Here is a 14,992-nt window from a genome sequence, read left to right on the forward strand (position 1 = left end):
AACTCAGTGCCATATTTCTTATCTGCATTGTATTAAGATTTACCTTAACAATCTTTCCAAACATGAATAAGCTATTTGGTCATCACCTTATTCAGAAAGGTATCCTATATAAGAATGCTGTAATACTGTATCAGAAAAATAGAGTTTTTTTAGGAGGGGGGAGGAAGGAAGGGTTTCCTTTTTTTAAAGTCCAGGAAGATTTTATTAGATAAATGAAGCAATTAGATCCCAAGCCTGTTGGGCAGGACTTGCATTTGGTTTCACGATACTCGCATTTTCAACAAAATGCTTATAATTCACTTTTAAAAATATACTTTGATTGCACTAAATTCCATTTGAAAAATAATAACAATTATGAATGCTCCAAGAAACCATTCTTGGTTAAATTCATTAAAAAAAAATTCACTCCTATTAAAAACCATACCTCTGTAGAACATTACACGTCTCATTTATAATCCATAGTACATTTTACATTGTACATAGTACCATCCATATATAGTACATTTTAAGTTCATTTTGGTTATTGGATCTCTAATAATAAAAAGTAATTGCCAACTTTTCTGAAATAACTAACTATAAGAATCTATGTTTAAAGAGTAAATGATATTTTATGGTTTGTTCTGATACATGTAATTTATGGAGCAGTAAATCAGTCTACAATTATTTTATTTCTATTGGGTATTGTTATTAAGCATCCTAAAATTTATCTTTATAAAATTTTATGCAATGTTTTTGTATATTTGTGTATACTGTATATTTTGGATATATTTTTCCAAAGCTAAACACCAACCAGACAGTAGATATTCACTGAATACTGGCCATAAGCTAAGTACTACATTAACATATTTTGGTCACTTTAAAATTAACCGCCTGGGCTACAGAAATTACTTTTATACATGTATGGATACATTTAAATATTTGAGGTAACATCTGGTGATCCCATCTCATTTGATCAAACTTGAAAAAAAAATCTACACATAAGTATTACCGCACTCTGTCCTCCATCACTGATGCAGTAAACTCGTAAACGATAGAAACAGCCTGGATTCAGTCGATCACAAAGATGCTCCCTAGTAGCTCCACTGTATATCATATCCCATTTGTTTCCTGTAAGGTGAAGAATTATGTTCGATCAGCTGCAAGGTAATGTTTAACATTTTGGTATCATGGACACAGCAGGTATCCTAGCTTCACTAAATAAGTGTTTACGTAATTTGTCAGAAACAATTTAAGCTTGTTTCGAGTTTCCTGGAAATGATCTAATTTTCTCTATGTGTGCAGATTCCCAGACAAATTTGCATGGCTTTGTTGAAGTGAAATATCTCTGTAACTCTGTACAGACTTTGGCCTAGATTGGTAATTTGCTTTTAATTAAGCATTTTAAATGTGTTTACTGGTCCAGTAATAACATTATAACATACAAAGAACAGAAAGAACCAATACCATAGGAAGTTTAGCCTTAATTAAACGACATCCTTGTGTTTTTTGGCAGGAAATAGGTCAGTTCATAGAAACAAAGATTGCTAAATGTATGATTCAAGAATAAAGTTCACTAGGCATAGAATTTATTACTAAAACTAGTATAATGTAAGTTAAATTTTAGAAGATAGTTTTTCTCTGTACATCTGGATATAAATCTAACTTAATAAACCAACCTTCAGAAGACTTTAGGTATACTGCAACTGAGCAATGCAAACAAATGAGAAAAAAACCCTGAAAATGCAAACGTAAATGATAAGTGTACAGCAGTCCTACATTTGATTCATTGTATTTCTGGGGACTGATTACAACTTAAAGTGGGTCATAACAGGCAAAAGCTTAACTGCTACAAACAAAGGAAAAAAATCAAGAGGAAAGAAAAGAGATCACATAAAATGTAAAGTCATGAGAAATAGAGGCCGACTGACTGGTATAAATCTATCAATATTTAACAGTTATTCTTACCATTAGGACCTTCTGCCATCTCTACTACATATTTATTGATGGCTGCTCCTCCATTGTCTTTTGGTGGGTCTACTCGAAGAAAAAAGGGTATTAGGCAAAGTACATATAATTTAAAAATGACAGAAAACCCTAAAAAACAAAATACCAAACATAGAATTTCTTAAAAAGAAAAAAGAATAATCTGCAATGTTTTATTAATACCAGCATCTCATTACTCTATTGGTTTTGCATTAAGTAGTATATAAGCAGGTGCTCAATAAATGTTTGTTTTAAATGAATGATTTTCTTTTCTCCTGAAAGCCAGGATGACCCAGGTGACTTTAGCTACAAGTTCAGTAATCTTTCATTTCGTACAGTGCTACCCCTGCTCATAGTCCTACAGTGGATCCCAAGTTCTCCCTGTATCAAATCTGAACTTAGTATGTGTGAATACAAAGCTTTCCACAACAAAGATCCTCAAACAATGAATGACTCTCACATTTCTTATTGAACTTGCCTGAGCTAACAAATTTACTCAAATATGTTAAAAATTATCTTAATATTCAAATCATCTTAATCAAATATAAGAGTAATGATGTACAGATATGCATGACATCTTACCCCAAGTTATTTTAAAACTGTGTGAATGTATCTTTCCTTTAACTGAAGGCTTTACAGGTACTCCTGGTTTATCAGGGCATGTAGTAAATTCTACTATTTCACTTGGATTACTTTTACCTTCTGAGTTGTAAGCAATAACCTGTGATGAGAACACGGAGACATAAAATAATTAATGTTTGACACCTAATGATAGATACTGGCTTAATGAACGAAGTGATGAGAGACAAATAGGCTCAATCAAATGATAAAGAAAGTTTTCAGACTGTGATGGCTTGTTTATGTGAGAATTATGTGTTTACTGCTTGTCTTCAATAGGGACTCAGCATATCTGAAGAGTATTCAGGTATAATCAGTCCCCTTTTAGAGTCAGTGCTGGGAATACAGTGTGAGTCTAACATTTGGATACTAAACAAGAGTCATCACAGGGACAATTGTGATACTTGATGGGCTTTAGGCTTGCTTTACTTATTCTTTTAATATTCTTCAGAGGTTTAAAAAGATGTCCACAAATTCTTTGAATTTCCTGTCTTCAAAAGATAAAGCCTAATTCCTCTTCCCTTTGAACTGTACTTAATGACTTCTAACAAACAGAAAGTAGCAGAAATGATGGTGTGTGTAGCTTCCCTATGGAGAAGCCCGACTGGTAAGAAACTGAAGGCTCTGACCAACAGTCAGTGAGAAACTGAGGGCTCCTGGCAACAACCACTTGAGTGAACTTGGAAGCAAGCCCTCCAGCCCCAGCCAAGCCCTCAGAAGTGTGTGGCCTAAGCTCACATCTTGACTGCAACCTCACAGAAACCCTGCACTAGAACCACCCAGCTAAGCTGGTCCTAGATTCCTGACCCACAGAAACTGTGAGATGATAATGTTCTTTCTTTCAAGCTAAGTTGTACAGCAACAGAAAAGTATAATTCATAGCTAGGTATTATTATATTTGACTTCAGAAAATTAATTATATTTATATTTTTACCTTATCTCTTCTACTCAACTTAAATCTCAAGTCCAATATCAAACTTGATATGATTTTCTCTTCTCCAAACTTGCTCCATCTCTGTTCTTTCCCATCACTAAAAAGCACTACCATCTACCTAGTTGCTCAAGTCAAAAATCTAGGAGACATCCTTGATTCTTCTTGCTCTAAACCTACATATCAAATCTATTAGTAAATCTTGTCAACTCTACCTCCACTTCTCTGTTTTCTACTACTACCACCACCTTAGTCAAAGCCTCCTTTATCTTGTCTTTTCTGAATGACTATAATCTACTACTAACTAGTTTCCCAACTTCCATTCCTTCCCCCAACTGCATCTACTTTCTATACAGCAGCTAAAGGGACTTTATCACTTCTCAGCTTAGAACCCTCCAATGGCTTCTCACATTAATAAAATCTAAATTCCTTATCATGGCCTACAATGCCCTATGTGATTTCACTCCTGACTACCTACACGTTAGGGTATTTTGCATTAGCAGTTATCTCCCCTGCCTGGAATGTTCTTTTTGACCTTGACCATGCTACCTCCTTGTTATTCAGATCTGTTGTCATTTCCGAGAAGACTTTCTTGACTCTCCAGTTATTCTGTCACTTCACCCTATTGGAGTTAACTTGCTTAGCACTTATCACTGTCTGATATTTGTTTGCTTCATTGTCTATTCCTCCCACTAGAATATTAGCTGTTTTGATCACTATTGTATTCTTACTGTTTAGAACAGTGCTTATCACAGAGTAGATGCTCAATAATTACTGGTTGAATGAATGACTCATAGTTGGGGACCACTATGACATGACACTATAGATAAGGATCTAAATAAACCTACTACCCCAAATAACTCATGCAGCCCATGAGAAGGTAAAATTTAGTCCAATTGTTCAATTTTGCTCAGGCTTCCTCAGTCCTCTCCTCTCACATATTCACATGGATTTCAGGATGAATTTTCTCACTCTGCTGCTTTACAAATTAGACTACAAAGGGGATCAAAACATTTCTTAATATGGTACACAGTGTCTACTTAAACCTAATAACCAGAGGAAGCTTTTAAAGTAAGAGCAGACTCTAAAAACCATAAGGATCCACTAATTATGTTTTTAAGGCTATATATTTCAGCAGTGTCTCCTTTTACTTCAGTTAGCCATAAATGTATTAAAGGTATAAAGCTATTAAGGTCATCTTTTTCTCCCTCCACAAATTTTACAAATAATCAAAACATTAATTTGGTGCCCACCACAAAGGGAGCACTGTGCTAGGAACTCTAGGTGTTCTGCACTCCTTACTTACAATGAGTTTAGAATCTTTGTGTGGAAGATAGGCAATATGCATATCAAAAGAATTAGGCAAGAGAAGAAAGATTACTATGGCCTACATAAAACAGTCCAGGAAGGTTTTGAAAAGGCAAATGGAAGTAATACTGACAACAACAGTGAAAGGGGAAGCTTGGATAAGAGAGAACAGAAAGACCTGAGGATAAGAGCAGAAGTGAATGGTTACTAGAGAGCTCTGCTCAGGGAAGGATGAGTAATCAACCTGGCGAGGTAGCCAGTTCAAGTAAGGAGTGAAAGGCAGTACATTTTAATAACTGAATGCGTCAGAATATAAAGAATCTTAGGTAAAACTAAGTACATTGTTTTTTAGGGGGAAAGCTGTGTTTCAGAAAGATTAATCTAGTTATAAAATAGAACCTGAATTAGAAGGTGAGAGAATAGCCTGAAAGTGATACTGAACAGGTTTGGAGATTCAGTATTCTTCATGACAGAAATGACCGGTGATATAAGGCAAAGAGATGATATATCCAAGGGTGAAAGAGATATACCAAGAAGATTAAGGACTAAACTCAGGCACACTTAGGGCAGAGGAGAAGGAAAACATCATAAAATGACACCAGACAAGATAAGAAAGATGAAAGGGACATGACTATGTACTGACATAGATGCTGATGTCTAAGTGAATTTCAAGGACGGAAGATGAGAGAAGTTGATAGATTCAAGACGCTAACTCTTTTGATTTCTCTCCACCTCTGAAAAGGCCTCAGAAACAAGTAACAAGCTGAAGTCAAAGTATCTAAGGGTTCTCAGTTCAAGGTACTCAGACCTTGACCTTTAGAAGCCTTGCTACTTGAAAAACTTACTTTTCAGGAACTTTAGGAAACAAGGCATCAGCTTTCCAGTGGCCCAGAGTCACAGAGACTGGACATTATCCTCTGAAGCCTTTAATTCTTTTTTTTTTTAAATGTGGACACCAGGTCCTAGCCCAGCTTCCAGTGAACTACTGGATGTAATTAACACTGTTTGCTTGTTTATCACTCTGAATTTCAAGTGATTTTAAGAATTCTGACTGTTATCTTATGCTTTAAATTTTTATTTTCTTTTTTCTTTGGTCCTTAACATTTTTTCATGGTTCTAATTTTGTTTTGGTATTTTGACTGTCTTAGGATTGTCCATAGTGTAGAACCTAGAACTCTGGCATTTGGTAAATTTGGTCATATTACAATTTTCTTTTATGCTAATCATATCCTTATTGTTTCTTTCTTTCCTCCTCCTCCTCCTTTTTTTTTTTTTGGTGAGGAAGATTGGCCTGGGCTAACATTTGTTGCCAATCTTCCTCTTTTTGTTTGAGGAAGATTGTCCCTGAGCTAAGATCTGTGCCAATCTTCCTCTATTTTATATGTGGGACACCACCACAGCATAGCTTGATGAGCAGTATGTAGGGCCACACCTGGGATCCGAACCCGTGAACCCCGGGCTGCTGAAGTGGAGCAGGCAAACTTAAAACACTACGCCACTGGGCCGGCCCCTGCTTATTATTTCTTTACAAACGATAATATACTATCTAGTCATTACTTCCTGGATTATAATATTTTTATTGCTTTTGCTTAGGATTTTAAGATTTTTTTAGAGTGTTAAGATTTTATATTGACATGTTTGCTTGAAAGAGGAGTCTGCAATGTCACACTAGAAAAGGAAGACCGAGACACAGCAATAGGATTTAATGATTCAAAACCCCCTCACAGCTGGCACCCAGCACATGGCAGATTCAAAAGAAATGTCTGGGCTTCTAGAATACTTCATACAGTCCTCATTTTCTATTTGCTGGATTTTTTTTTTTCTCCTCTAGTTCAGTGTTTCTCAAATTTCAGCAAGCATCAGAATCACTTGGAGGGCCTGCTAAAAATCAATTGCTAGGCCTTACCCCCAGAATTTCTGATTGAGTAGCTCTGGGGTGGGGCCAGAGAATTTACATTTCTAACAAGTTCCCAGGTGATGAGAGAATGGTCCTGTGATCACACTTTGAGAACTGCTGCTCTAGATATTATCACTATTTTAATTTATTTGTTATTTAATAAACCAGCATATAATCTCCTCCTACAATCCAGTGATTTGTTAAGAGGTGGTTTAGGGACACACTGTTTTCCCCTTCCCTCTCCAGTTATTTGGGGGTGCTTTTTGGAAAAGGCTATTGTCTCCTTGGAGATTCTATACCCTGCAATTTGAGAGTGACTGCCACAGTGAAACAGTTTTAGAGAAATTTCAGATTTGTTTACAGTAATTAGTAAGGAATTTAACTCCTGGTTGTGTGTACACATTTTTGTCCCTATGTGGCAATAACACCATGGCACATGGTTTCATGGCAGTAGAATTCTAAGAACTATAATAAACTTACCAAATTATAAAGACACAAACAACTTCCCCTTAAAAGACCTGTTGGTATGACAATCATTACTGAAGCAAAATATAATCCAGTATCATCATGAGAGAAAAACTGGAATGAATGTATATACTTCTCAGGCATTTTATAAATCTTGTAAATATGAAAACTGTATTTGGAAATTAAAATGACCCAGTGTTATCATAAGTTTTAAAAATGAAACTAGTATATGAAATAAACCATAACAAATATAATTATTATGCACTATATAACAAATTTCCCATTAACATTAAAATTTTTTTTTTTTTTAAAGATTGGCACCTGAGCTAACAACTGTTGCCAATCTTCTCTCTCTCTCTTTTTTTTTTTTTTTTGCTTTATCTCCCCAAATCACCCCCGTACATAGTTGTATATCTTAGTTGCAGGTCCTTCTAGTTGTGGAATGTGGGATGCCGCCTCAACGGAGCCTGACGAGCGGTGCCATGTCCGCGCCCAGGATCCCAACCAGTGAAACCCTGGGCCACCGAAGTGGAGTGCATGAACTTAACTACTCGGCCACGGGCCGGCCCCAGCATTAAAATTTTCTTTCTAAGGTTCTCAAAGAGTAATAAAATTTATGTTTGCTTTTGGATAGTGAAAACAATTTACAGTGGCTTCTATCATTTATTTGAAATGATTTGATTAAATAAGCACTGGTAGGAAAATTCAAATGTTGAATTTATCAACTAATAACCATCCTGTTGTATTTCTGGGAAAACTGCACAAAAATGTAGGCTGGCTTATATAACTGGTATGATAACTACTTCAAGCACTGCCTGCCGAGAAATAGCAATGTTTATTGATGAGGATTTTTAGGCTGGTTAATTTTAAAAAACTGCAGATGAGAAGCAAGCTCCTAGGATTGGAATTTGCTTGCTCTTTGAGAGATATCTGCATTTGTGAAGGAAGGGGGGATGACCTTGTAGGGACCTGAAATTGGCCACCCCAAGATATGTCTCTTTGGCATCAGGATTGTTTTGGGCTGCTTGCTTTTGATAAACTGGGACAGGGAGGGAGGCTCTGGGGAATGGAACTTGCCCTTGTTGGGACACATTTACATTTGTAAGGTAAATCTCTATCTGTAAAAGGTGCCTCCCTCTCTGTACCAGGAAGAAGAGAGATGACCTTATCCCTAGAAACTCTTAATGGGGAAGGCAAGAACTTAAGTTGGTTGCTGTCTGGCAATCTCATGTAACTGATTTAGGGTGGTGGCTTCTGACCTTTACTTAATCCGATTTGATTCTTGTCTAAAAGTCATAGGATCACCCAACGACCAGACCCCATCTGCACTGACACCATTTTAACTTTTTTTCATGTTCTTTCCTTTGTCTTGTAAAGAAATGACTCACATACCCATGCCTTATAAAATTACCCCTAACCCTCAACTCCGGGCAGCAGCAGGAGCTCTGACAGCCCATGGGTCCTGTCCCCACGTACCAGCTCTGCCTGCCCATGGGTCCTGTCCCCATGCCAGCGTGGGCAGCAGAAGCGGCAGCAGCAGAAGCTCTGACTGCCCATGGGTCCTGTCCCCATGCTATTCTATTCTCTAAATAAAAGAGCACTACTGCCAGATCTTAAGAGTCTAAGAAATCTTTCTTTCCACTCCTCGGCTCACCAACCCCGCATCATTTATCACTGACCAAGTCAGAGCTAAAATATATCCTAGAATGGATGCTATACTAGGAAGGATACAGAATTTCAGGAGTTTCTACAGCAGAAGAATTTTCAAAGCTTGCTACTGTTTCAAGTGAGCAAGAATGATATGTAGAGTCTCCATGGCTCAAGCAAGCAACAATGACACTGAGAATCTCTCCGCCTTCCTCAAGGTCAAAAGGTGGGCTAAACAAGGCAAGTATTTGTGCTGGAGGACAGGGGTGGACTGGGTGGAGGCAGCAGCCATTTGGCTAGCTGGAACTCAAACACTCTGAGCAGGACCTTAGGGAAGGGTATGAGGGGAAGAGAAGGAGTTTGAGCCGAAAAGTACATATATGGAACATAACTGGGGCAAAGTCTCTCACTGATGATGAAGGTGGTTGGAAATAAGGAAAGGAGAAAACTAGAATTAACCTGTGGCGATATGGTGTGAACTCATGATTTTTAAAAATAGATATATATAGAAACACAGTTGTAAATGTGTTTGTGCATGTAAACTGTATATATATATATATATACAAAAAACATATACATACATATAGTTCCTAGCTCTGTCCAGTGAGAGGGTGCCCAGGAGGAGCAAAACCCCTTTAGCAGTAAGTATACTTACTACCTAGACCTTGGGTTGTAAATGCTACTGTCCACTAAAAGGACCCAGGTGCTTTGAGAGATGGCCAATTCCAAGGTTGAAGAAGGGAAAGTATAAGACAAGACTGGAATATCATGTGCCAAAAAGGAAGGGCTCAAAGAATGATAGAGGGACATGTCAAAAGGAATCAGAAGCCAGTTTGAAGGGGCTCCCAAATCTGAGACAATTTGACCCTCACAATTGATAACCATGGTAACAAAACATAACCCACTCAAGATACAGGAATCCATGAGTTCATTCTAATATAAATGAGGAAGAGAAAGCTTTTCCTTGTAGTATAATGCCAACTAATAAATCTAGAAGGAATAATAAAATAAAAAAATCACTACTTGGCAACCATTAATCATAGTAATAATTGATTCAGGCAAGAATTATCAATGAGTGTTAAAACTAGTGGGTAAAAGTTTGATGAGGAATAAGATGTTTAACATAGTATTTACAAAATACTTATTACAAAAGGAAAAAGAACAACTTTACAGTGAAGAAACATGGCAGATATCACCTTCATCAAGTGACTACCAGTAATGGGACAAGTGAAATTGTGCACCATTTGATATGATGTACTGAGAAAAAAATACCATTACTTTTTATGGTATCTCTGCCAAAAAATCATATTCTGAGTATGTTTAACAACAGCCAGATATTAAAAGACATCTGTTCACATTATACAAATAAGAGTCTCATAAAACATTAAAATTGTTTTGAATTTAAATATAAAAAGTTTGAGAAGCACTGTTATACAGCAAGAAAGTAAAACAATAAAGCTCATTAGAAAAGGCCAAAATTACTTAAGATTTAAAACTAAGGAGTGAGGTATGTACATGGCTTTAAAATAACAGGAACAATAAGAACAACAAAAATCTTTTAAGGGCTTTCAAAACTTACCTTAAATTTATACTTTGTACTACGTCTGAGATTTTTCACTGTGTAAGCAAGATCTTCTCCATCATATTTAGGCTTAAAACCATATCCCTACAAAGGGAAAACAAGTCTTCACTGAATGTGTTACAGCAGAAATATGGGGAACAACAAGTATGTGAAAAGATTCAGGTGTTCTTCATTTTCTACTATGTGCAGTGATTAATGCTCTGTTGAGTGTAATCCTTACTTTGATGCTTCTATCTTGAGTGGACAGATCCAGAAATGCTACTAAATATTTGTAGGAGGATGAGAGAGACCTCAGATTCTCAGTAAATACAGTAGCCAGGAGAAGATCTTTGTGCTGAGGGAGGAGTCAGAGCCAATGTTAACTTTGTCATCATTAAGCTTATCCCTAGAACTAGCAGGAATTTCCCAGACAGATGTTGCAACAGCTAAACAGAACTGTAACTAACATATTTAACTTGCTCTGAACACAAAGCTGTGTTTAGGTGACTAAATGAATGGTTGGTTGTGTTGGTAGGGATGTCACTTAGGTTTGGGATTGCTATTAATGCTTCACTACTTTCTCAATGTTATTTTTAAAATTTTTAAAATTTGCGGGGCTGGCCCTGAGGCTGAGTGGTTAAGTTCAAGCGCTCTGCTGCAGGTGGCCCAGTGTTTTGTTGCTTCGAATCCTGGGTGCGGACAAGGCACTGCTCATTGAGCCACGCTGAGGCGGTGTCCCACATGCCACAACTAGAAGGACCCACAGCTAAGAATATAACTATGTACCGGGGGGCTTTGGGGAGAAAAAAGAAAAAAATAAAATCTTTAAAAAAAAATTTTCTTTAAATCTGAGATATAATTCACCATAAAATTCCCATTTTAAAGTATAAAATTCAATGACTTAGAGTATATTCACAAGGTTATACAACCATCACTTAATTCCTAATTCCAGAATAAAGCCCATATTTTATTTTTTGGTTTGCAGTCACTTCCCCTCTTTTCTCATCCACTAATATACTTCCTGTCTCTATGGATTTGCCCATATCAATATAAACGGAACAACGTAATTTATGTGGTCTTTTGAGACTGAGTTCTTTCACTTAGCATAATGTTTTCAAGGTTCATTCATGTTGTGGCATGTGTCAGTACTCCATTCCTTTATATGGCTGAAAGATATATATCACATTTTGTTTATCCATTCATCAGCTGATGGACATTTGGGTTATTTCCACATTTTGGCTATTATGAATAAAGCTGCTATGAACATTTGTGTACAAATGTTTTTACAAACAGCTGTTTTCAATTCTCCTGGGTATATACCTAGGAGTGGACCAATGCTATTCTTGACTCATATTGCCTCACAGTAGCTCTGAAAAGCTATGGAACTACAAGAACTAACAGAAGACACCCTAACTCTTATTCAGCTTGGTTCCAGCTCATGGGAGATGAGCCACTGGTAACTAGATTCAGGCTGTACCATAGTCTTATGAGGCTCTTCAAATCTTCTATGGCACTTGCAGGGAAGCAGTATATGAACACAGCTGGAGAAGGGCAGACACATTATTTCCTTATCTTTTAGAGCTGCTTAATCTAGAAGGCTGTGGTGATTTTTCCCCACTTTATTTTCTCCAAAACATATATATTTAAAATGCTGTTGCTGCCAGGCACAAACATACATTCAAACACACATAAAAAGCAAAACCCCCTCCTACACATTAAAAAAACCAAAACTGTCTTCTCCCAAACAATAACCTACTAAGGATTCAAAGGATTTGGGGAAGGATCTAACTATCGTGGCAATATTTGCTGTATCAAGATTAGTGCCACACTAAAAGATGTTTTAAATACTCTATTTAAAATACATATTCATACTTACTGAAGTTTCTTCCTCCATCTCTAAAATGTAAGAAATTCCTTCATCTGATGGTGTTCCTAGGGGTTTACTCCATTGTAAGGATAACCAAGTAACCCCAGCCTTTGTTAACACAGGACTTGCTGGCATAGAAGGTGCACAGCCTGAGGTGTAATATAAGACTTCTTCACTAAAACCACTGTTGAAACAAATGGTTTTTAAGAAGGAATGAAAAAAAAGTTATTTTTAAAGCTAAACAACTCATTTTTGATAAATGTCATTTTTTTGAAAATGACAATTTTGATGATTAATTATAATCCAAATAATATATCTTGGATTTGGTATCTTTACGGCAACCAGGTCAGATACCTAAAATGAATCAGTATTCTTTTAAAACTGCATTTATGTTAACTAAGACATTCTCTTACAGCTTTTGCTAGGCCAGTAATACATATTAACTGTATCAACAAAGTGACAAACTAAAGCATAATTTTTAGTGGATAATTTGGACTGTGAAGAATTTACACAAAGAAGTTGACTGGATAATCTAGGATATCTACATTAAAATATGTCTTACCTTGTACCATAGTCATTTTTGGCTGATAGTCTAAATTTACAACCCATCGCTGGTGACAATTTAGTAATTTTAAATTGCTTCTGTGAGCCCATGTAACACTGACAAAATTCTCCATTTCCTTTTCCCTAAAAGAAATTATTGTATCATTATTGTAAAAAGATAAATACACATCAATTCCTAATTGACAGACAGTAACATAGTAGCTAGTGTATATTAAAAGTCATCTTTGTTACTGTGCACACCACAGATCTCAAGAGAAAGTTGAGATAACACACATCTTTTATATGATATTTACTGATCATTAAATGCAGAGTTCAACAACTGGAGAGTAGGTATCTTTGCATACTCTTGAAATAAGTACCCTGTTTTAGCTGATACTAAACCTCTGGCTTTAATGAAAGAAACTCTTCCCAGGTATAGACCCCACAATCTCTATGGGGGGACTGGTAGTGGTGAAAACGGTGATTTTTGATACGCACAACTGGCGGTATTCCTCATCCTATGAAAAGTTCTATGCAAACAGTTTTAGGAAAAGGTCCCCAACTCATCCTAAACCCCCACCTAGACAGCTGCTAAGCTTCTTTAAAATAAAGGGTTTGGAGCCACTACTGCTTAGATGTAACAATGAAAGATTATAAGCAGAGAGAAAAGCCCAATTATAGGCAATAAGATGGGAGAGAAAAGTCTGCAGCTCAGGACAACTCAAGAGTTTTGGAAATTTAGGGTGCTACATAAAATGGACAAGTCTCTCTCCATTCATCTTTCTTTACTGTGTTGGTAGAGAGAAAGGGTGCTCAGGGTGATATCAGCTTCAAAGAAAACCTTTAATCCATATCTGGCTGCTTTACTAAACTCTCTTGTTAGTTTTAATAATCTTTACAGTTGATTCTACTGAGTTGTCTAAATAGAAAATCATATCTTCTTTAAATAAAGATAATTTTGCCCCCCTGCCCAGCCACCATGGCTGTACTTCTTGTTCTGGTTCCAAACCATACTGCAATAACTATAATGTCCTGAATAATGTTAAACAAAGGTGGGAATAACTGGCAACTTTGACTGGTTTGTGCTTTGACTAGAAATGCTTTTATTGTTCAGTGATGGTACTTCACTTAATATAAAAATAATTATCAAATAAGAATTTACCTTTCTATTCTTAATTTGTTTTGAGTTTTAACTGGATGGGTGCTAAATTTTAGCAAATATCTTTTCATTACTTATCCAGATGATATGGTTTTTCTTCTAACTTACCATGAAATAGTAATAGATTTCCTATTTCTGAATTCTCTAAGAACTAATGGAATAAAATCTACTTGGTTGTATTTCATTACTCTTTTAATATACTGCTGCATTCCCAAATTATCAATGGAATTTCTTCTACTCCCTTTGGCCCCTCCTCTTAGCTGTGGTGTTAGCAGCAGGGTAAGAGGGAACATCATAAATGACAGTAAAAGTACTAAACAATACAGTCCAGTATGCTTGCTGTGGTAGACTGAATAATGGCCCCCCAAAGATATCCACATCTTAATCCCTAGAACCTGTGGATGTTATCTTATATGATAACAGGGACTACACAGAGGTGATTAAAGTTAAGGCTTCTGAGATGGAGAGATTATCCTAGACTATCTGGGTGGGCCCTAAATGGAATTACAAACATCCTTAGAGGGAGGCAGAGAAGGAGTTGAAGACAGAAGAGGAAGAAGGCAATGTATAATGGCAACAGGGGGAGAAAAGGGATCTGATATGGCCATAAACCAAGTAACGAGGACAGCCTCTAGAAGCTGGACAAGGCAAGGAAATGGGTTCTCCTCTACAGTCCCTGGAGAAGCATGGCCATGGTGACACCTTGATTTTGGTGTGTCCAAAACCATTTTGGATTTCTGGCTTCCAGAACTATAAGAGAATAAATGTGTGTTGTTTTAAGCCACCAGGTCTGTGGTAATTTGTTAAAGCAGCCATAATAAACGAGTACACGTGCCTTTAAGGCTGATGTGAAAAAAAAATTCCTTCATCAGGGTAATTACCAAAGTGACAGCTTTGATGGTGGTGGTTTAGTGGAAAACAAAACAAAACACAGGGAGGTCTAGTCAGTACTGTTTTCTAAGAACACCATCAATTTACTCATGCTCCACATGAAATCGTTCACGTTGTTTTTAAAGAGGAAAAAACTTAACTGT

General features: G+C 36.6%; 1 protein-coding gene across 5 annotated transcripts in view; it reads right to left on the minus strand.

Moving 5' to 3' along the window:
* Positions 1-14,992, minus strand: part of FNDC3A (fibronectin type III domain containing 3A) — a 200,469-nt gene that overhangs the window by 18,835 nt on the left and 166,642 nt on the right. For all 5 annotated transcript variants that reach the window (XM_044777168.2, XM_044777167.2, XM_070520652.1 and 2 more), the window contains 6 exons: positions 12,819-12,943; positions 12,266-12,440; positions 10,408-10,494; positions 2,545-2,683; positions 1,945-2,013; positions 989-1,107 (listed from right to left, as the gene is read on the minus strand). In XM_044777168.2, the coding sequence (XP_044633103.1) occupies positions 989-1,107; positions 1,945-2,013; positions 2,545-2,683; positions 10,408-10,494; positions 12,266-12,440; positions 12,819-12,943 (714 nt within the window). The remainder of the gene's footprint in view (positions 1-988; positions 1,108-1,944; positions 2,014-2,544; positions 2,684-10,407; positions 10,495-12,265; positions 12,441-12,818; positions 12,944-14,992) is intronic.

Source organism: Equus asinus, chromosome 11, assembly GCF_041296235.1.
Source record: "Equus asinus isolate D_3611 breed Donkey chromosome 11, EquAss-T2T_v2, whole genome shotgun sequence".
In the NCBI taxonomy this organism is placed as follows: Eukaryota; Metazoa; Chordata; class Mammalia; order Perissodactyla; family Equidae; genus Equus; species Equus asinus.